The sequence below is a fragment of the Symphalangus syndactylus genome, chromosome 3, assembly GCF_028878055.3.
Source record: "Symphalangus syndactylus isolate Jambi chromosome 3, NHGRI_mSymSyn1-v2.1_pri, whole genome shotgun sequence".
Taxonomy (NCBI): Eukaryota; Metazoa; Chordata; class Mammalia; order Primates; family Hylobatidae; genus Symphalangus; species Symphalangus syndactylus.
In genome coordinates, this window is record NC_072425.2 from 130,214,034 (window position 1) to 130,236,231 (window position 22,198).

General features: G+C 44.6%; 1 protein-coding gene across 27 annotated transcripts in view; it reads left to right on the forward strand.

The window, feature by feature from the left end:
* The window catches only part of NCAM1 (neural cell adhesion molecule 1), a 332,203-nt gene that overhangs the window by 274,559 nt on the left and 35,446 nt on the right, over positions 1-22,198 (forward strand). For 6 of the 27 annotated variants that reach the window (XM_055273162.2, XM_063635186.1, XM_055273161.2 and 3 more), the window contains exons 9-13: positions 11,350-11,500; positions 11,871-12,055; positions 12,419-12,515; positions 12,839-13,009; positions 14,906-15,037. In XM_055273162.2, coding sequence (XP_055129137.1) covers positions 11,350-11,500; positions 11,871-12,055; positions 12,419-12,515; positions 12,839-13,009; positions 14,906-15,037 — 736 coding nt within the window. Of the gene's footprint in view, positions 1-1,006; positions 1,037-11,349; positions 11,501-11,870; positions 12,056-12,418; positions 12,516-12,838; positions 13,010-14,905; positions 15,038-15,419; positions 15,423-16,172; positions 16,188-20,458; positions 20,507-22,198 lie in introns of all 27 variants that reach the window. The other 21 variants (XM_055273154.2, XM_055273158.1, XM_055273167.1 and 18 more) reach the window with 6 other exon arrangements.

Consider the following 22,198-nt stretch of genomic DNA (forward strand, 5'->3'; position numbering starts at 1 on the left):
TGATGGAGATGGTACATGCTGGAGCCCACATACCATCTGGGCATTCTCTGCTGTTAAGGACTGGAGCCCTCTGTCAACCACTCCCATTTGGTATCCTCAAAGCTTCCTGACTCCTGGTCTCAAGGACTTCATACTTCTCATTCCTAGTGTACCTCTCTGCTCCTTGCTTTGTTCCTTTTTGGCAATAAAAATTTGATTTTAACAGAATGCATGCAAAGAGTTATAAAATGCATGAGCATTAAATGGCATTAGTATATCTATGATAAGCTGCCTTATAAAATCAAATGAGGAGACCTCTCTCTCTCTCTCTCTTTTTTTTTTTTTTTTTGGAGACAGAGTCTCACTCTGTTGCCCAGGCTGGAGCGCAGTGGGTGCAATCTCGCTCACTGCAAGCTCTGCCTCCCGGGTTCACGCCATTCTCCTGCCTCAGCCTCCTGAGTAGCTGGGACTACAGGTGCCTGCCACCACGCCCGGCTAATTTTTTTTTTTTTTTTTTTTTTTTAGTAGAGATGGGGTTTCACTGTGTTGGCCAGGATGGTCTCAATCTCCTGACCTCGTGATCCACCCGCCTCGGCCTCCCAAAGTGCTGGGATTACAGGCATGAGTCACCGCACCCGGCCGGAGGAGACCTACTCTCTAAGTATCTGTAGATAATGTGGTTAGAACTAGTCATGTCACCAAATACTATGAGCAATATTTAAGGTATTTTGGAACAAGAGCAGTCTGGTCCTACTGGTATTCATAGCTAGGTATACCAAAGATTAGGAAAGCCCGAACCTTTTGAATTATACATTTTAATGTGCCTAAGGGGGAAAAAAAGCTGGACATAAGCTAAATCCTAAATTAAATTGTGTAATAAACACGCCATTGAAAGTGGGCCGTGGAAAAAGTTCTGAATTAAAGAAAAGCTGCATGTGCACGGAATGCAGTGTGATACATTCTCTAAAGCAACATGTTGTAAAATTTTACTGCTTTCTTGTTGTGTTTTATATCTTGTTTTCTCCAGGCTTCGTGGACTCGACCAGAGAAGCAAGAGGTATAGCTTACCTGACCACTAGCCAGTCTTTAGTTTTGAAAGCATTACAGTTTAACTCACCATTGCAGTTTAATAACCAGACATGCTAAACTAATTAGTAATTTAGTTAGATTAAAGAATAGGTCGATAGTGGTAGACATTACTTAGCAATAGTATCGTTTTAGGATGAGCAAGCAAGCTGTGTTGGGAGTGGATGAACAAATCCATATTATTTCCCAAAACTGGATCTTATTCTCTTGCTGGTGCTGGTAAAATCAAATCCAGGTAATTACACCAATAGAAATAAATTGCCCCCAATTCCCAGGCCAGGCATTTTGAAATGGTGAAAGTTTTTTGACTCACATGGTTGATGTGGCTCTGGACCATAAAGTCACAGAGTTAGTGATCTAAAAACCACTCCTCCCTTTCCTTTCCAGCTCAACTCATCTTGTTGCTCACTTATTTTATAATGATCGGTCTTGGTAAATTATCACATCACGTTTCATCTCAAAAGCAATGCAAATGACATTTCTCGTTGGTTTTCCCAAATTGCTAAACATATCTCTGTTACTTTTACAGAGCATTAAATTTATGAGATTAGAATGATGTGGTACAAATGGTTTTATGTTTTTTAAAGTCAGTAGCATTTAGCCTTTGAAATTTCTCTGACTCATTGCTTCAGTTTGGATAATGTGGGACTTAGTTTGAAAACTGAAGCTAAATATTAATCTTTAGACCTTGATTGCCACATCTCAAGACCCTGCTTATGATCGTGTCTATAATTTTTTACCTGATTTATATGAAGTGACATACAGTGAAAATAAAACCAGTAGACTTCAGATGAGATTCAAGGATCTAATCTCTAAGGACTTTTTTTTAAGTAGCCTTTGCCTTTTATCCAGATGGGGCTTTGATCATGTAATGCTGTAAATGCAGAACATGATGATCCTATAGATTCTGTATTTTAATTTGGTAAATCTATCCTCTTAGTCTTTCAGAAATGATAATTATTCAGAACACAGAACGCATGTGTTCAGGTCAAGGCTATACATATTTATATGCTGTTTAATATTTAAAAGTTGACTGCCTGTCCCCAGGCACTGATCTTAGTTTCCGCACATGAACAGGCTGCCACTGTCAACTTCAGTTCATTATAAACTTCCTGTGTATAAGACCTTCCTCCCTGTCGTTGGGATGACTGTTAAGTGCACGACCTCACTGAGATGCTTCCTGCCTGTGGCACAGGAATCACTTAGTGCTATCACAGGTTGGGTGCTTTATTGTCCAAAAGTCATGGACCCACTGGGATTGGGGAAGAGAGAGAAGGGTTAATTATCAGCCACTCTTAAGCAGCTACAGATCTCATTCTGCTTGGCCTCATACAACTTTCCTTGTCATTCTCATTTAGAGCTGGTTGAGGAGGAGCTGAGATTTATCAGGGAGCATTAAGGAGATGTTAAGAGAATTATTATTGTAAGTGGAAGTAATAGGTTTACTCCCATGAAAGCAGACACCTCACTCCGTTTTTCAGAAGTGTCCTTATCATGAGTGTCTTACTTTGGACGTAATTGACTTTCAAGTGAATGCTGCCCCGAGAGCTCAAAAGTTCCATTCTCTCCTGTTTGTCTCATTCGGAGATGAAGACCATAAGTTCAGATGAGTGCAAAAGAAGGCTCGGGTTATGGCCAATTTCATTTTGTAAGTTCTAAAAGTGTTAGCACTTTTACCTGGAAGGAGGGAGACAAAAACATTTTGATGAGAAGAATAATTATCATTACCCTTCATACTTTTGGGGAAAAAAGGAGTTTTCTTGTCATCAATATCTTTTCATACTTGCCCAGAGCTCATCTGCTCCTTCTGCTGCAGCCTGGGTGGTCAGCATGACTTTTTGTCTGGATGGCTGGTAGGTTGCACACCCTGAAGTTGTGCAGGAGCCATAATAAAAGCATTTCAGGGGAAGACAGTCTAATGCCACTGGAGTCTATCTGTGTATCCTCAAAGGGAGAACGGGGCATCTGGCAGATAATTCCATCATCAAATCTGTAGTGAGCCTACTGCAAAATAAGAATTCTCTTTAGAAGGCTGGTCTGTGGACATCATTAAACAGGAGAAATTTCCACATGGAGAAATTTCCTGAAAGAAACTAGATAGGAATTAAAAAAAAAAAGTATGGCTGTCCACGCAACTGTTCTCTAAGCTTCTCTTCAACCATTTTCTAGATTATTCTGAGTAAAGAGTTGGAATATCCCCTGCTTTGTTGTCGTTAAGGTCCTGTTCTTGCCTACATTCATTTCTCTGCCTCTTTTGTTACAACATCTCTTCCTTATGGAAATGTTCTCTTGACTTCCAGAAGAGTATGGTTCAATTTCCAAGTTTCTGTGTGGCAGCCCCAGGACAAGTCTGGTCTGTGTTACAAAGAATTTTAGTTCAGTTGCTGGTTGATATCACAGAGATCACCAGAAAGGCCAGGGGTTGTCCTTAAGTTCCCTCTGCCTTCAGTCCTGCTTTGTTTTGGACAAGTAGGAGTGACAAGCAGGTCAGCACAGCCCTTTAGAGATACCTGCAGGGATGGCCCCATGCTCTCAAGGCCACTAGTCTAGACTCATGGGTAAAGACTTGTGTATGATGTATGAAAATAGCCCTGGAGGTAGGGGCGGTTCCAAGATGGCCGAATAGGAACATCTCCAGTCTACAGCTCCCAGCATGAGCAACGCAGAAGATGGATGATTTCTGCATTTCCAACTGAGGTACTGGGTTCATCTCACTGGGGACTGTCGGACAGTGGGTGCAGGACAGTGGGTGCAGTGCACCGAGCATGAGCCGAAGCAGGGCGAGGCATCACCTCACCCGGGAATGCACAGGGTCAGGGAATTCCTTTTTCTAGCTAAGGAAAGGGGTGACACACGGCATCTGGAAAATCGGGACATTCCCACCCTAATACTGCGCTTTTCCGATGGTCTTAGCAAACGACACACCAGGAGATTATATCCCACAACTGGCTCAGAGGGTCCTACGCCCACGGAGCCTCACTGATTGCTAGCACAGCAGTCTGAGATCAAACTGCAAGGTGGCAGCAAGGCTGGGGGAGGGGATCCTGCCATTGCTGAGGCTTGAGTAGGTAAACAAAGCGGCCGGGAAGCTCGAACTGGGTGGAGCCCACCACATCTCAAGGTGGCCTGCCTGCCTCTGTAGACTCCACCTCTAGGGGCAGGGCATAGCCAAACAAAAGGCAGCAGAAACCTCTGCAGACTTAAATGTCCCTGTCTGAGAGATTGGAAGACAGCAGTGGTTCTCCCAGCATGCAGCTTGAGATCTGAGAACGGACAGACTGCCTCCTCAAGTGGGTCCCTGACCCCCGAGTAGCCTAACTGGGAGGCACCCCCCAGTAGGGGCAGACTGACACCTCACACGGCCGGGTACCCCTCTAAGACAAAACTTCCAGAGGAACGATCAGACAGCAGCATTTGCTATTCACCAACATTCGCTGTTCTGCAGCCTCCGCTGCTGATACCCAGGCAAACAGGGTCTGGAGTGGACCTCCGGCAAACTCCAACAGACCTGCAGCTGAGGGTCCTGACTATTAGAAGGAAAACTAACAAACAGAAAGGACATCCGCACCAAAACCCCATCTGTACGTCACCATCATCAAAGACCAAAGGTACATAAAACCACAAAGATGGGGAAAAAACAGAGCAGAAAAACTGAAAATTCTAAAAATCAGAGCACCTCTCCTCCTCCAAAGGAACGCAGCTCCTCACCAGCAGTGGAACAAAGCTGGACAGAGAGTGACTTTGACGAGTTGAGAGAAGAAGGCTTCAGATGATCAAACTTCTCCAAGCTAAAGGAGGAAATTCGAACCCATGGCAAAGAAGTTAAAAACCTTGAAAAAAGATTAGACAAATGGCTAACTAGAATAACCAATGCAGAGAAGTCCTTACAGGACCTGATGGAGCTGAAAACCATGGCACGAGAACTATGTGACGAATGCACAAGCCTCAGTAGCCAATTCGATCAACTGGAAGAAAGGGTATCTTGATGGAAGATCAAATGAATGAAATGAAGTGAGAAGAGAAGTTTAGAGAAAAAAGAATAAAAAGAAACGAACAAAGCCTCCAAGAAATATGGGACTATGTGAAAAGACCAAATCTACATCTGATTGGTGTACCTGAAAGTGACAGGGAGAATGGAACCAATTTGGAAAACACTCTGCAAGTTCCAGGAGAACTTCCCCAATCGAGCAAGGCAGGCCAACATTTAAATTCAGGAAATACAGAGAATACCACAAAGATACTCCTTGAGAAGAGCAACTCCAAGACACATAATTGTCAGATTCACCAAAGTTGAAATGAGGGAAAAAATGTTAAGGGCAGCCAGAGAGAAAGGTCAGGTTACCCACAAAGGGAAGCCTGTCAGACTAATAGCTGATCTCTCAGCAGAAACTCTACAAGCCCGAAGAGAGTGGGGGCCAATATTCAACATTCTTAAAGAAAAGAATTTTCAACCCAGAATTTCATATCCAGCCAAACTAAGCCTCATAAGTGAAGGAGAAATAAAATACTTTACGGACAAGCAAATGCTGAGAGATTTTGTCACCACCAGGCCTGCCCTACAAGAGCTCCTGAAGGAAGCACTAAACATGGAAAGGAACAACCGGTACTAGCCACTGCAAAAACATGCCAAATTGTAAAGACCATCGAGGCTAGGAAGAAACTGCATCAACTAATGAGCAAAATAACCAGCTAACATCATAATGACAGGATCAAATTCACACATAACAATATTAACCTTTAATGTAAATGGGCTAAATACTCCAGTTAAAAGACACAGACTGGCAAATTGGATAAAGAGTCAAGACCCATCAGTGTGCTGTATTCAGGAAACCCATCTCACGTAAAGAGACACACATAGGCTCAAAATAAAAGGATGGCGGAAGATCTACCAAGCAAATGGAAAACAAAACAAGGCAGGGGTTGCAATCCTAGTCTCTGATAAAACAGATTTTAAACCAACAAAGATCAAAAGAGACAAAGAAGGCCATTACATAATGGTAAAGGGATCAATTCAACAAGAAGAGCTAACTATCCTAAATATATATGCACCCAATACAGGAGTACCCAGGTTCATAAAGGAAGTCCTTAGAGACCTACAAAGAGACTTAGACTCCCACACAATAATAAGGGGAGACTTTAACACCCCACTGTCAACATTAGACAGATCCACGAGACAGAAGGTTAACAAGGATATCCAGGAATTGAACTCAGCCCTGCACCAAGTGGACCTAATAGACATCCACAGAACTCTCAACCTCAAATCAACAGAATGTACATTCTTCTCAGCACCACACCGCACTTATTCCAAAATTGACCACATAGTTGGAAGTAAAGCACTCCTCAGCAAATGTAAAAGAACAGAAATTATAACAAACTGTCTCTCAGACCACAGTGCAATCAAACTAGAACTCAAGATTAAGAAACTCACTCAAAACCACTCAACTACATGGAAACCGAACAACCTGCTCCTCAATGACTACTGGGTACATAACGAAATGAAGGCAGAAATAAAGATGTTCTTTGAAACCAACGAGAACGAAGATACAACAAACCGGAATCTCTGGGGCGCATTTAAAGCAGTGTGTAGAGGGAAATTTGTAACACTAAATGCCCACAAGAGAAAGCAGGAAAGATCCAAAATTGACACCCTAACATCACAATTAAAAGAACTAGAGAAGCAAGAGCAAACACATTCAAAAGCTAGCAGAAGGCAAAAAATAACTAAGATCAGAGCAGAAGTGAAGGAGATAGAGACACACAAAACCCTTCAAAAAATCAATGAATCCAGGAGCTGGTTTTTTTGAAAAGATCAACAAAATTGATAGACCACTAGCAAGACTAATAAAGAAAAGAGAGAAGAATCAAATAGATGCAATAAAAAATGTTAAAGGGGATATCACCACTGATCCCACAGAAATACAAACTACCATCAGAGAATACCATAAACACCTCTACACAAATAAACTAGAAAATCTAGAAGAAATGGATAAATTCCTTGACACATACACCCTCCCAAGACTAAACCAGGAAGAAGTTGAATCTCTGAATAGACCAATAACAGGCTCTGAAATTGAGGCAATAATTAATAGCTTACCAACCAAAAAAAATCCAGGACCAGACGGATTAACAGCCGAATTCTACCAGAGCTACAAGGAGGAGCTGGTACCATTCCTTCTGAAACTATTCCCATCAATAGAAAAAAAGGGAATCCTCCCTAACTCATTTTATGAGTCCAGCATCATCCTGATACCAAAGCCTGGCAGAAACACAACAAAAAAAAGAGGATTTTAGACCAGTATCCCTGATGAACATCGATGCAAAAATCCTCAATAAAATACTGGCAAACCGAATCCAGCAACACATCAAAAAGCTTATCCACCATGATCAAGTGGGCTTCATCCCTGGGATGCAAGGCTGGTTCAACATATGAAAATCAATAAAAGTAATCCAGCATATAAAGAGAACCAACGACAAAAACCACATGATTATCTCAACAGATGCAGAAAAGGCCTTTGACAAAATTCAACAGGCCTTCATGCTAAAAACTCTCAATAAATTAGGTATTGATGGGACATGTCTCAAAATAATAGGAGCTATTTATGACAAACCCACAGCCAATATCATACTGAATGGGCAAAAACTGGAAGCATTCCCTTTGAAAACTGGCACAAGACAGGGATGTCCTCTCGCACCACTCCTATTCAACATAGTGTCGGAAGTTCTGGCCAGGGCAATCAGGCAAGAGAAGGAAATAAAGGGTGATTCAATTAGGAAAAGAGGAAGTCAAATTGTCTCTGTTTGCAGATGACATGATTGTATGTCTAGAAAACCCCATCGTCTCAGCCCAAAATCTCCAGCTGATAAGCAACTTCAGCAGAGTCTCAGGATACAAAATCAATGTGCAAAAATCACAGCATTCTTGTACACCAATAACAGACAAACAGAGAGCCAAATCATGAGTGAACTCCCATTCACAATTGCTTCAAAGAGAATCAAATACCTGGGAATCCAACTTACAAGGGATATGAAGGACCTCTTCAAGGAGAACTACAAACCACTGCTCAATGAAATAAAAGAGGATACAAACAAATGGAAGAACATTCCATGCTCATGGATAGGAAGAATCAATATCATGAAAATGGCCATACTGCCCAAGGTAATTTATGGATTCAATGCCATCCCCATACCAATGACTTTCTTCACAGAATGGGAAAAAACTACTTTAAAGTTCATATGGAACCAAACAAGAGCCTGCATTGCCAAGTCAATCCTAAGCCAAAAGAACAAAGCTGGAGGCATCACACTACCTGACTTCAAACTACACTATAAGACTACAGTAACCAAAACAGCATGGTACTGGTACCAAAACAGAGGTATAGACTAATGGAACAGAACAGAGCCCTCAGAAATAACGCCACACATCTACATCTGATCTTTGACAAACCTGACAAAAACAAGAAATGGGGAAAGGATTCCCTATTTAATAAATGGTGCTGGGAAAACTGGCTAGCCATATGTAGAAAGCTGAAACTGGATCCCTTCCTTACACCTTATACAAAAACTAATTCAAGATGGATTAAAGACTTAAATGTTAGACCTAAAACCATTAAAATCCTACAAGAAAACCTAGGCAATACCATTCAGGACATAGGCGTGGGCAAGAACTTCATGTCTAAAACACCAAAAGCAATGGCAACAAAAGCTAAAATTGACAAATGGGATCTAATTAAACTAAAGAGCTTCTGCACAGCAAAAGAAACTACCATCAGAGTGAACAGGCAACCTACAGAATAGGAGAAAAATTTTGCAATCTACTCATCTGACAAAGGGCTAATATCCAGAATCTACAAAGAACTCAAACAAATTTACAAGAAAAAAACCAACAGCCCCATCAAAAAGTGGGCAAAGGATATGAATAGACACTTCTCAAAAGAAGACATTTATGCAGCCAAAAGACACATGAAAAAATGCTCATCATCACTGGCCATCAGAGAAAGGCAAATCAAAACCACAATGAGATACCATCTCACACCAGTTAGAATGGCCATCATTAAAAAGTCAGAAAACAACAGGTGCTGGAGAGGATGTGGAGAAATAGGAACACTTTCACACTGTTGGTGGGACTGTAAACTAGTTTAACCATTGTGGAAGTCAGTGTGGCGATTCTTCAGGGATCTAGAACTAGAAATACCATTTGACCCAGCCATCCCATTACTGGGTATATACCCAAAGGACTATAAATCATGCTGCTATAAAGACACATGCACACGTATGTTTATTGCAGCACTATTCACAATAGCAAAGAGTTGGAACCAACCCAAATGTCCAACAACGATAGACTGGATTAAGAAAATGTGGCACATATACACCATGGAATACTATGCAGCCATAAAAAAAGGATGAGTTCATGTCCTTTGTAGGGACATGGATGAAGCTGGAAACCATCATTCTCAGCAAACTATCACAAGGACAAAAAACCAAACACCGCATGTTCTCACTCATAGGTGGGAATTGAACAATGAGAACACTTGGACACAGGAAGGGGAACATCACACACCGGGGCCTGTTGTGGGGTGGGGGAAGAGGGGAGGGATAGCATTAGGAGATATACCTAATGTAAATGACGAGTTAATGGGTGCAGCACACTAACATGGCACATGTATACGTATGTAACAAACCTGCACGTTGTGCACATGTACCCTAAAACTTAAAGTATAGTTAAAAAAAAAAAAAGAAAAGAAAATAGCCCTGGAATGTATCAGCACTGTCAGCCCTCAAAAATCCAGTATCTCCAACAAACTGGGTGTCACGAGGCTTTCTAGTGAAGTGCTCCACACCTGTTTGTTGTCATCTCTCATTAATGTGTGGCATCTCCTGGGATGCATCTTTCAACCAACTAGCATCCCAGATTTATAGGTCAAAGCAGAGGATCAGAGAACTCATCCCAGGGAGGAATGGCACTTGCAGAAATGGGCAGCCATGACTTTGCTTGGCTCTTCTGTCTTCTTGCTAGAGTTGTTTTTTAGCTTCCAGACATGAAATGAGTTGGGGCTCAGATGACTGGAAAAGACTAGATCTGTCAGTGATGGTCCAAGGGACTTCTCATTGGTAAATCTGCTGAGACTGCTGAACAGGGCCAGTGATGCCTTGCTTGTGAGCTTCCTAATCTGGCTGCCGTATGACATTGCAGTTCTGGGCTTCAGGGTCCCAAACCAGCATATCCAAAGAACCTGAAGCCAATTTTTCTGTCATTCTTTAAAGACCCAACGCATGGGATGGCAGACGCCAGGTGCAGAATATAACCTCCTGTCCATCCCTACAGAACATCATATACTAGAGACAAGAGGGCCCAGCCTACACAGAACAAGACCCTTTCTCCAGATCACTAACTTTCCTGAGGATCTGAAGTTAGGCCACATGCCTAGACACTTTCTGGGCCAGCAACCATTTTACTTAGAATGTCAAGGGGAAAATCCCCTTGGAAATACTCCAGTTCCCATTGCCTAAGGACCACGTGCTTATTCTCTTTTTGACCAGTCACTATAATTCCAGAGATTTAGGAAGCCCATTGCTGTATCAAGGACTGTAAAATGGTGGTGGCCAAGGTGTCAAGGATCCCAGACCTGCCTAGGACCCTCTGGGCAAGCCTGTCCCTGGAGAGGGAACCCAGTTACTCTTGCTTCCAGTGCAATGGCTCCTGATCTTTGAGTTGTCTGGCTTGTTTTTACATGGGATTATTTCACTTTTAAGCATCCAGGAAAGACGCATCTGCAGAAATAAGGATTTCTTTAATAATTTCTTACGTTGGGCACTTGGAATGTCCTGCTACAGGTACATGCATCATGGAACTGGCAAGTGGGCAGACAGAAAGGACAGGCTGGCAGTGCAGGTTTCCCAGGATCTCAGGAGATAGGGCTGCTGCTGCTGCTGCTGCAATATCTGCTGGCCGGAGGCTTTGCTTCCATTTTAGACATCCCAAACGAAGTCATCTTGGGGGACCTAGCACCAAACCAACCTTGGTACTTACATCAGGCTGCCTGACATAACTGAGTCTCATTTTCTGTTTCGGATACTCCCAGGTTCTCATGCTGCTTCCCAGTGCCTCCCCCATTAGATGGTACCTAAAGTAAGAAAGCCATTGACACAGAGAGGAGAGAGGAAGTGAGATGGGTCACAGACAAGTGATGGCCTAGTCTCCCAGCCCCCATCCTGCCATAGCACTGTTGCCCTCCACCCTGCCTTGGGCTCTGACACGCTCCCTCCCCCCCACCCCCCCCCCGGCAGACTCTGGATGGGCACATGGTGGTGCGTAGCCATGCCCGTGTGTCGTCGCTGACCCTGAAGAGCATCCAGTACACTGATGCCGGAGAGTACATCTGCACCGCCAGCAACACCATCGGCCAGGATTCCCAGTCCATGTACCTTGAAGTGCAATGTGAGGAATAAATGGGGAAGGACGTGGGGGAGGGAGGGGCAAGGCAAGATCAGGATGAGAGAGGAAACAGCAGCAAGGACCTACGTGCACCCTATATGTTCTGCTCACGTTCCCTGCAGCTGGCCCTGGGCCATTTCAGAGCTCTGTTCCCAAGCCACCCCCTACACACCATCTCCAGGCTTCTTACAAGGCTGCTGTGCCCTTGAGTCTTCCCATGCTATGCACAGGAATTCTAGAATGGCCCTGACCTCTACTATACCAGGCGCTGGCTCTGCTTTGGAGCACACCTGCCTTCCCAGTGCCAGGAGACAGGATATGGGGGCTTCATGATCATGGCAGTCATCCTGATAGTCACTGTTATTTATTGTAGATGCCCCAAAGCTACAGGGCCCTGTGGCTGTGTACACTTGGGAGGGGAACCAGGTGAACATCACCTGCGAGGTATTTGCCTATCCCAGTGCCACGATCTCATGGTTTCGGGATGGCCAGCTGCTGCCAAGCTCCAACTACAGCAATATCAAGATCTACAACACCCCCTCTGCCAGCTATCTGGAGGTGAGTCAGGATGGGGGTGGGGCAGAGCAGAGAAAGCCCAGTTTGACTTTAGGTGGGCTCCAAAATGCAGCTCAAGTCCTCTCTCCTGCTTCTCTGGCACATCCTGAGCAGGGAAGGCATGGGCTAGAGAAGACACTGAGCCTCTTTTCAGCTCCCCTTCGCACACTCTACCAGTCCCTTCTCTGAATGTGCCTCTCCCATGAGCCCCTCTGCTATTCTTTTCTCTTGTTTAAGGCTGGGCTGGAGCTAATGATTTATACTTTACTAGTTCTGTTTTTTACTAACTTAATCCAGTGAATAAAGATCTAAGTCTGTGACCATCTCATGGGACACTTGTAACCCAATAGCTTCTTCCTTCTAAAGGTGACCCCCGACTCTGAAAATGATTTTGGAAACTACAACTGTACTGCAGTGAACCGCATTGGGCAGGAGTCCTTGGAATTCATCCTTGTTCAAGCAGGTGAGTGTCCCTTACAGCAGCTGCCACAACCCCCCACCTACCCCTGCCAGCCCAATTTGTGTACTTGAGTGATTCCAGGATATTGGGAAGAAGAAAGGGCCAGGGTCAGCAAAGCCAGAGGGTTGGGAAGCTGGGAGCCATTGGATCAGTGCATGGGGCATGTTGGGGGAGAAGCATCTGGTGAGATGGGCCAGGAGGACAGGATACAGTGACAGGATTCCCGAGAGTGAGCAGAAATGACAGAGATGTGCCTTGTGACTGAGAGTTAATGGTCTTGGGCCAAACTGGGCTCACCTGAGTCTCCATATGTGTCCTCCCCACAGACACCCCCTCTTCACCATCCATCGACCAGGTGGAGCCATACTCCAGCACAGCCCAGGTGCAGTTTGATGAACCAGAGGCCACAGGTGGGGTGCCCATCCTCAAATACAAAGCTGAGTGGAGAGCAGTGGGTGAAGAAGTATGGCATTCCAAGTGGTATGATGCCAAGGAAGGTGAGTTGGGCGAGTTGGTGTTTCCCTTGGGATCATGAATGCCTCGGTACTCAGATGTCCCCACCTGCCATCCTGGGCATGTTCCTACAGAATCGGGAACTGCACCTCCAGAATTAGGTCAAAGTCACATCTGCCTGTAGAGTTGTTGCCCCTATTGCCACCCCAACCCACGCTCTGTGCTTCAGAGCCTGGTTCTCATGACCCTTCCAGGATGGATGAAGGCATCTCTACCACATGCAAGGCAGGAGCCTTGCGTAGGTTCTGAGCACAGCCAGGTGAGTCCAGTGCATAGGTTCTGACACGGCCAGATGAGTCCAGTGCATAGGTTCTGAGCACAGCCAGATAAGTCCAGTGCATAGGTTCTGAGCACGGCCAGATGAGTCCAGTGCATGGGTTCTGAGCACGGCCAGATGAGTCCAGTGCATGGGTTCTGAGCACGGCCAGATGAGTCCAGCGCATGGGTTCTGAGCACGGCCAGATGAGTCCAGTGCATAGGTTCTGAGCACGGCCAGATGAGTCCAGTGCATAGGTTCTGAGCACGGCCAGATGAGTCCAGTGCATAGGTTCTGAGCATGGCCAGATGAGTCCAATCCACCCTACTCTGCACGTTTGAGTTACCTGTGCTGCAGGTTCTCTGCTGACACTCGGCCAGTCCTGCTTGGATATCTGTACTCAGGGACTGACTGTCTTGTAATTGTGATAGTAATCAAATAAGCACAGCCAGCAGGATAAGTCTGCCCTTAAATCAGTCCTGTGCTAGCTTTCCAAGCTAAAGATTAAAAGACTGACCCTTGGATTACTGCAGTGTGAAGATTCTGAGCCCAGATCATCTGAGGATGGTGTGTGCTTATGTTGGACTCCCCCTTTTGGGTTTAATTGGAATAACTCAGTGAAGTATGTTTTGTTTCTGTACAAATTTTTAATCCTGGTCTCGTATGTGGTAATTCGAGTGGAATTGCAGGTGGGCTGGGATATCAGTATCACGGCCATTCAGAGACATAGTCCAATGCAGTTTTACTCAGAATTAGTTCTGCCAGAAAGCTTCCATCACTTCTTCAGCTTCTTGGGGGAGCCAGAGGGCCACGAGGAGCTGCTGGGTAATCAGGATTGGAGCCAGAAGAAAGCAATCACTTTGCCTTCCTAACTTCCCTCTGAAATCTCATACCAATTTTGTGGCAGGTTGATCTCATGTCACTATCTGTCCACCAGACTTTTTTTTTTTTTTAAGATCAATGCTAGTTATTTTTATTACAAAATATACATAACATACATTTTATATTCCATCATTTTTAAGTGTACATTTCAGTGGCATTAAGTCATAACCATCACCACCATCCATCTCCAGAACTTTTTATCATCCCAAACTGAAATTCTGTCCCCATTAAACACTAACTCTTCATTCGCTACCTCCCCCCAGCCCCTGGCAACTACCATTCTTTCTGTCTCTATGTAGTTGGCTATTCTAAGTACCTGATATAAGTGGACTCGTATGGCATTTGTCCTTTTGTGGCTAGCTTATTTTATTTCACTTAGCATAATATCTTCAAGGTTCATCCATGTTGTAGCACGTGTCAGAATTTCCTTCCTGTTTAAGGTGGAATAACATTCCATTGTATGTCCATGCCACATTTCATGTATCCATTCATCAGTCAGTGGTCATTTGGGTTGTGTCTGCATTTCGGCTATTGTGAATGATGCTGCTGTGAACATGGATAGCCAGGTATCTGTATCCATTTGGTCCCGACTTTCAATTCTGTGCATATGCCCAGAAATAAAATTGCTGGACCAAATGATAAATCTACAGTTAATGTTTTGAGGACCCTCCCTACTGTTTTCCAGAGCGGCTGCACGATTTTGACAATAGACTCTTTTGTCATCCTTCCCATATTATAACAGCCAGCATGGAGGGCATCGTCACCATCGTGGGCCTGAAGCCTGAAACAACGTACGCTGTAAGGCTGGCGGCACTCAATGGCAAAGGGCTGGGTGAGATCAGCGCAGCCTCCGAGTTCAAGACGCAGCCAGTCCGTAAGTAAAGCCAGCTGCCCACCTTTTCCCAGCCCACCCTCTTCTCCCTGGGGGCAGCGGGGGACCCTGAGCTGGCCCATGTCATTGTTCAGACCACAGCTTTTTGTCTTTCAGATCCCTCTGCTCCTGGAGGCCCCACCTCCTAGTTCTCTGGTTCTCAGTGACAGCTAACACACAGTCCCTTCATTCTCTCTTTCTCCAAGGGGTTGGGGACACTGTCCTAGTAGCCGGTCCAGCTTGTCAGAATAACAGCCGGGAGGGAGGCACCAACACATTATTAAAGGAAGTGGGGAGAAAACCAGGAGTGAGTTGTCAAAGGATCTCGGAAAGTTGCTTTTTGACAGGCCACAGAAGCCCTAAGCACCCTGTGACTTGCAGGAAGAGGGTAAAGATGGTGACAGTTCACATAATGCATTGTGGGATCTTTGATGCAGCAGAGATATTAAGTCAGAGACAAATGGAAACTGCTATAGAATATGTGAGCAGCAGCAGAAACCCAGCAAAGCCAAGGGGAAGAGGTAGCCCTGGCCTTGGCCTTCTCTGCTCCTCTCCCTCCCATAGCAAGAGCGTTCCTCACGGCCTCTTTCAAGACAATTGCTTCCCCCTGATTCCACTCAGGGATGTATCTCTAGGTTTTCCTCTGCCGTTCCCTCTTTCTTTAAACTACGCCTATCCCACTTTGCCCTCCCTTCCCACCAGCAGCCAGGCTCTGGGCAAGCCCTGCTCCTGTCATACCCCTTTGCAGACAGAGATACTACCCTGGGAAGCTCCTGAGTCCACCCAGCTAAAGAAGATACCGTAAAACTAAATTTCTGAGTGTTCACAGAGTTCCCTGGGCTCTCTGACCCCTGGATTTAAAATGTACCTGGGAGAATCCTTTGCTTCCTTCTTTTTGAAGCCAGGGGCCTGCAAATGGACCCATTACCTTTACCTCTTCCCAGAAATAGGAAAGCCTGTCTTATCTTCCTTCTACAGGAGTGGCTTCTTTCTCTGGATTTGAAGTAATTTGATAATTTGAGTTTCCAGCTCCATGTGCTCTGCGGATTCTATTCATTTCTTTTACATCTTATTTTTTTTTCTTGGGTCTGTCTCTTGTCTTTTCTTTTCGTCTGTGTTCCATCCATGGGAAATGCAGATAGCCCTCCTCCACGTAAGTGCCTCTTCATACCTCATTACCTGTTTCCATAGCGTTAACATCTGCTAGTTCTAGTTCTTAATTTAGTTCCGGTCCCTTTTTTGTCCCTTAGAGGCTGAAGTAGATGATATTGTCTGGGCCCTAACCACACTGACCTTAGTCTAGTTGTGCTGTTGTTAACGTCTGTAAGTTACTCCAAGAGGCTAACACTTCCTGTTTTAGAGCATGCAACTTCTGTGTCTTTGGAAATTGTTGCTTATTTATTAATTTTTGTGTGTGATATTACCCCACGGCAAAGATGATGTTTGCTGAGCCAAGCATGGTGGAAGTCTGCAGATGGGCCCTGAATAACACGCTATAGCCCCGCCTCACCTTCAGCCAGGATGCCGGGAAAGTGACCACAGCCCCACCAGGCTACTATTCAAAATACCTTGAAGGGAAAAAGAACCTGAAAGGATTTTCATATTTGCTTTTAGGAGATAAAGGAATTGAGCTCAGTTGCTTCCTTGCTTCTTGTCTGTCAGCTTGGTAGCTGGAGGGGAATAGGAGGACCGGCCAGGGAGGCTCCTGCAGCAGCTGCCATAGTCAAAACATAGCATGAACTTTGGTTCTGAGCCATGGGCATGTCCCGCAGGCAGCCGTTGCAGAGTTAAATCTCTAGTTCCGATCAGCTCTGTTCTTTAGCATGTAGTTACTTGCAGTGTGCATTTCCTTGTTTGGGGAAGACTAACCAGCTAATGTAGGAACTCTTCTGCCATGCATGGTAGGGAAGGGGAGATTCCCCACTGGAAGGACACCCCTTAATCATGTAAGCTGTACATAGAGGACACAGGGAACAAGGGTAACAGAGAGATGAACTGTGGTTTGACCCCACTGGCCTGCAGAGATGCCTCTCAACTTCCCTTCTCCTGAGATTTGGTTCTTCCTAGGCTGAACCAGAATAGCGGAGGGAGGTGTTACCCAGGCAGACACAGAAGAAAAGGTATTCAGGGAGCTGTACAGTCTTTTCATAAAAAGGCTCCCAGCTCCTGAAAGGTACCCAAGGAAGCTTATCTTTTTAACATTCAGAAATATTGCAGCAACAGCAAAAACTAAGTAGCTACATGTAGGCGTTCTGAGATTTTGAGCAAGTGCCAAATCCCCTACCTCAGCAGAGTTGGTGCCAGGATGAACCAGCTGTCGAAGGCATCAGAGTTGGGGGATGGAGCCATCAGGCCAGACTGACAGGTACCTGCTCTGGGCGTGCAGCTATGCCCTAAGCAAGTTCGAGAGGAGCCACTCTGGGCATGAGGGAACCTTCCTTCTGGATCTTCCCCTGATCTTTAACTTGTGGTTCAACTGAGTCTCCAGGTTTCCTCTGGTCTGGATTTGATCAGTAAATGAATGCTGGCTTAGTTACATTAAAGAGAGGAAGGCTGGGATGAGGCCCCCCTCTGAGTTTCTAACCAGTAACTGGAGTTTGAATACTGAATCAGAGTAACTGGGTCTTGGACTTCAAAGGCCACAGTGGTTTTCATTCATTGCCAGCTCAGTTCTTGCAAAGGTGCAACTATATATATATATCAGAAGCTATATTTTTAAAGTCAATGTTAAAAATGAAATTTTAATTTTAAATTTAAATTTAGATTTTTAACTACAAAAAAGAGGTCTCCAGACGTTGTTTATTGTCTGATAGTATCAAAATGGATAAGTAACCACGACTCCAAGAAGCCCTTTGGAAAAGGATGGTGTCATCTCTGCATTCCAAGTAGGTCGTGAATGGTACAACAGCAGGCATTGTTAGTGGTACAAAAAGTCAGTTTTTCTCAATCATATAATAAAATTAAGGTTTGAAGAATCAAAAGGCAAACTTCTTTTAGATAAGTAGAACCATAGCATATTCTTAGAGTTGAGCATGCCTTTTGCAAGAACTTTAGCAGGATGAGGCGGTGAACATATGGGAACATCATATTATCACCAAAGATAACTTATTATGGTCTTTCTTTGTGCCCTGATAACCTTCCCAGAGTTGCTGAAGTGAGGACTTAGCCCACGTTGTATCCTGCTGCCCCTAGACCCATCCTGAAAACAGATATCATTGGGAGGATACTGCCAGCAGTTACCACTGCTATGACAAACCCACCCTTTTGCTGCTAGGAACTGAGGATGAGCCTTAGGAAGGACCTTCTCTGAATTCTTACTCCCATTTCTTGGAAGACACAAAGGTTGTCTGAACTTAGGTAAACAGAACCAACCACCAGTTTAGCCGTGTGCTTGCACTGAGCCCAAGAATCAGTGGCATTGGTTTCTGATGCCAGCTTATGGCACCACTGACACTGCACCCCTGTCCTGTAATACTGTTGGGATGCAGATACACAGCAGGATCTCATACCACTGGAGTTATGCCCTGGTTATACCCTAAGCCCCAAGGAAGAGAAGGCACAGAGTCAGCAGAGGCCAGTGTGCTGCACAGGCAGGTGTTGCTGCCAGACTCCTGGGCTGCCAGGCGTCAGGCAAGACCAGCGCATTTGGCACTGACTCATCACTTGAAGTTCGTTGAGATGTCTCAATAATGGGGTTGTTTTCTTGGTTCTTTAATAGACCTTTCCATGTTTAGGGACATGGATATATCAAAGCAGGGATGAGCAGGGGGAGCTGGTAAAAGCCACAAACACTTAATGGACTCCTGCTTTCAAGCTGCCAGTTAGTAAGCATGGCTTACCTGTTTGGAGGTTCCTTTGTGTGTAGTTCATGAATGTGCATGAAGGTAATGAGGAAGCTATGACTCCAAACCAACAAATAAAACTCTAACCTGTGAGAATGTGCCTATTTCATGTATGTTTTAAGCCAAATGTCTGCATGCCATCAAGACACTCAGGAGGAAAGCTCAAAACCTCTGTTTGCCTTGAGAGGGGCTACTTGTGTCAGACTCCTTACAACTAGCTATGAATCTTCCCCTCCATGACTGAGCTACCCACCTTCATAATTTCATTGCCCAAACATTACCTCTTAATTTGCTTCTGTACCTTGAAGCAAAATAGATTATTTCTTTTTGAATGTAGAGATTATGAATGATCTCTACTTTTTAAAAGAGTCACCTTGAGATTTTTGTTTTCATATGTTGTCCCCCAGGTGGCACATTGCAAGTATAAGTTAAATGGATTGTCGTATACGTGGTTAAAGCATGTAAAATTCCATCTCTTTGCCAGAACAATATGGACAACTATGCAAACAATTCAAGCTAAACAAAGAAAAGAGAGGGAAGGAGACCTGAATTAACCAGACCATCCAATAATGATGAGTTACGATTCTTTGTTGCTTTGATTCCAGTGACACTGTACTCATGGTTTAATGAGATGCCCTCATGTGGAAGGTAAAGGAAGACAAAACCATGAGTATTAGATATTAAGGCAGTGTCGGAGATACGCTGAGGTTTTTCCAAATTTTCGTCTAGCTCTTGAAGGGGACTTTGTTTTGTGACTGTTGATGGGACTACTTCCAAATATTTGCCAATGAAAAACCAAAGATCCATTCAGTGTCCCAGTATCTCAGATGCACAACTAACCATCCTCTACACAGAAGATTGGCTAGAATTTCAGTCCCAGTCTCTTCAACATTTCTATTCCCTGGAGGAGTGAGAATAATCCTGAACATTATTTGCATGGCTCTTATGTAGCAGCCTCCAAATAACCACATTCTGTAGGGGAGTTTTTGGAAGACAGTGGTGGTTGCAGCATCGTCTATATGATAAAGCATCATGAACTTCATACAGTAGTACACATTAGGTAGGACAGCCATTTCTGTCTCATTCATTCAGATGTTAAAATGAGTGAGGCATATAGGTTTTGCTATAAAGTCATATATGGAAATACATACCTATATAGAAACAGATATATAGATGTGTAACATGAAAGGCCAATGTCTATTTTCTCCTTCACTGGTTCACCTTAAACTGAGGTCCAAATTCCCTTTCCTCCTATACCTCTGGTCCTATGGTGACAGCTGGTCCTGCTGAACTGCATATTTGTTTTCAGTCAAGGTCTGAGGTTTGTGCAGCTGTTCCTGGCCCAGACTTTACCTGAACTGCAGGGTCTGGCAGGCGCACAGCCTCAAGGTTTGATGTTAGAGAGACCCCTGCTCCTCGCTGGTGCCCTGGCCACCTGTTCACGCACGGTGTTGTTCTTCCCACTTTAACTCACTTCAGCTCCTCATACTGATGCCCCAGGGTTGTTGCTTCCATTTTTTTTCATTCAGTATCTGTGTGCCTCAATGATCTTTCTTCCCCACCTTCATTTTTCTTTCTTCAGCGGCATCTGCTAGCTCGTCTACCCCTGTTCCATTGTCTCCACCAGATAGTGAGTATCATTTTCTTCATCTATCTCTCTGCAGGTCACTTTCCACCAGCCACAGTTTGTTTTGCCTCATGTTATCTCCTTCACCAGGTGATAATTCAACTCAGTTGGTGGAAAGCAGCGTCGGGTTTTAGAGAAGCAGATGAGAAGAGAAACAAACATAAGGGTTCTCAGATCCATGAAGGGCAGCCTTCCCTGAAGGAGAGGGGAGGAAAAAGCATTGCTCTGGATAGAAAACCCTTCAGGCAGGATCCCCAAGGCGGCCGCCCTGGGGCCAGCCCTGTCCTCAGGATTCTGAGTGGGCTGGATCAAAGCTCGTATTTGGAGAAGCCAAAGGAATTGACCAAGAAAAATGTCTCCTCTGCAGGGTCATAGAAAATGTGTTGGAGTGTTTTGTTTTTACCCTTCATTTTAATTGGCACAGTTGGATACAGACATTGAAATTAGATAGGGAGGCCTGTAGCTTTCGCTTTATCCATAAATGCATACTTTTCTTGTAAATATTTGTGGGAAAATAAACAGTGTCTGGCAGATGTGCCTGGCAGTAGGCGCTTAGGCAAATCGTTTAACCCTTCACAAGTGAGCCTTGTTTATCTCCTCTGTGAAATAGGATGAGTAGTCACCCACGTCCCGCCACCCTAAAGAAAATCACAAACATTTTAATGTTTATCAGCTCCGCTTTACCTACCTGGGATCATTACCACCAAGCCAGCAGTAATGTCTGCTGGTCGCTCTCAGATTTCATCATCCTGGCTAAGCCTTGCTCATTTCTGATCTAATTAATGTTGCTATCCTGTCCTTTTGTGCTCCTGAATGTGCAGAAGTAGAAGGGGCTCCAGGCCTGCCACTATTTGGAGTTTTGAACCTAGCTTTCCAGGGAGGAATAGCAAAGTAAGACCACAGCTCAGTAAGACACAGGATGCAATGCCAGCATCTGCCCAGAGTGGCAGACAGCAGCAAATGGGCAGGCAGGGTGGTGCCGCCTGGCTGGCTTTATTCTCCTTGATATATCAGAAGCCCCTGTGGTTTGGGCTCAGACTCAGGAGGTGACTCAAGCCTCAAGCTCAGAAGCCCTCTGTCACCATCTGTTGACTCAGAAGCATGCCCATCACCCCATGCAGTGCTTTTCCAGGCACCGTCCTGTAGCAGACAGAGTTCAGGCTTTGGAAGTAGACAGACCTGGGTTCAAATCACAGCTCCACTTCTTCCGCCTGAAGCTCCATGACCTAGGATAAGTTGCTAAGCCTCCCCAAGTCTCGGACTTCTTATCTCTAAGGTGAAGGATGGATTCCACTTACCTTTTCAGTGTTTGTGAAAATTAAAGATTAAATGTGAAGAACACAAAACATACTGCTCAGAATTTAGCAGCTGGAATTAATAAAATAAATGAGAGTTATGTTATCTCTTGCTGCGTGAAAGTCATTTGTCAGCAAAATCTCTGATCATCTCTTTTAAATATGTATATTAAGGCCCAGCATGGTGGCTCAGGCCTGTAATCCCAACACTTTGAGAGGGCCAGGCGGGTGGATTGCTTGAGGCCAGGAGTTCAAGACCAGTCTGGGCAACATTGTCTCTACTAAAAATACAAAAATTAGCCAGGCGTGGTGGCATGTGCCTGTAATCCCAGTTACTTGGGAGGCTGAGGCAGGAGAATTGTTTGAACCCGGGAGATGGAGGTTGTAATGAGATGAGATC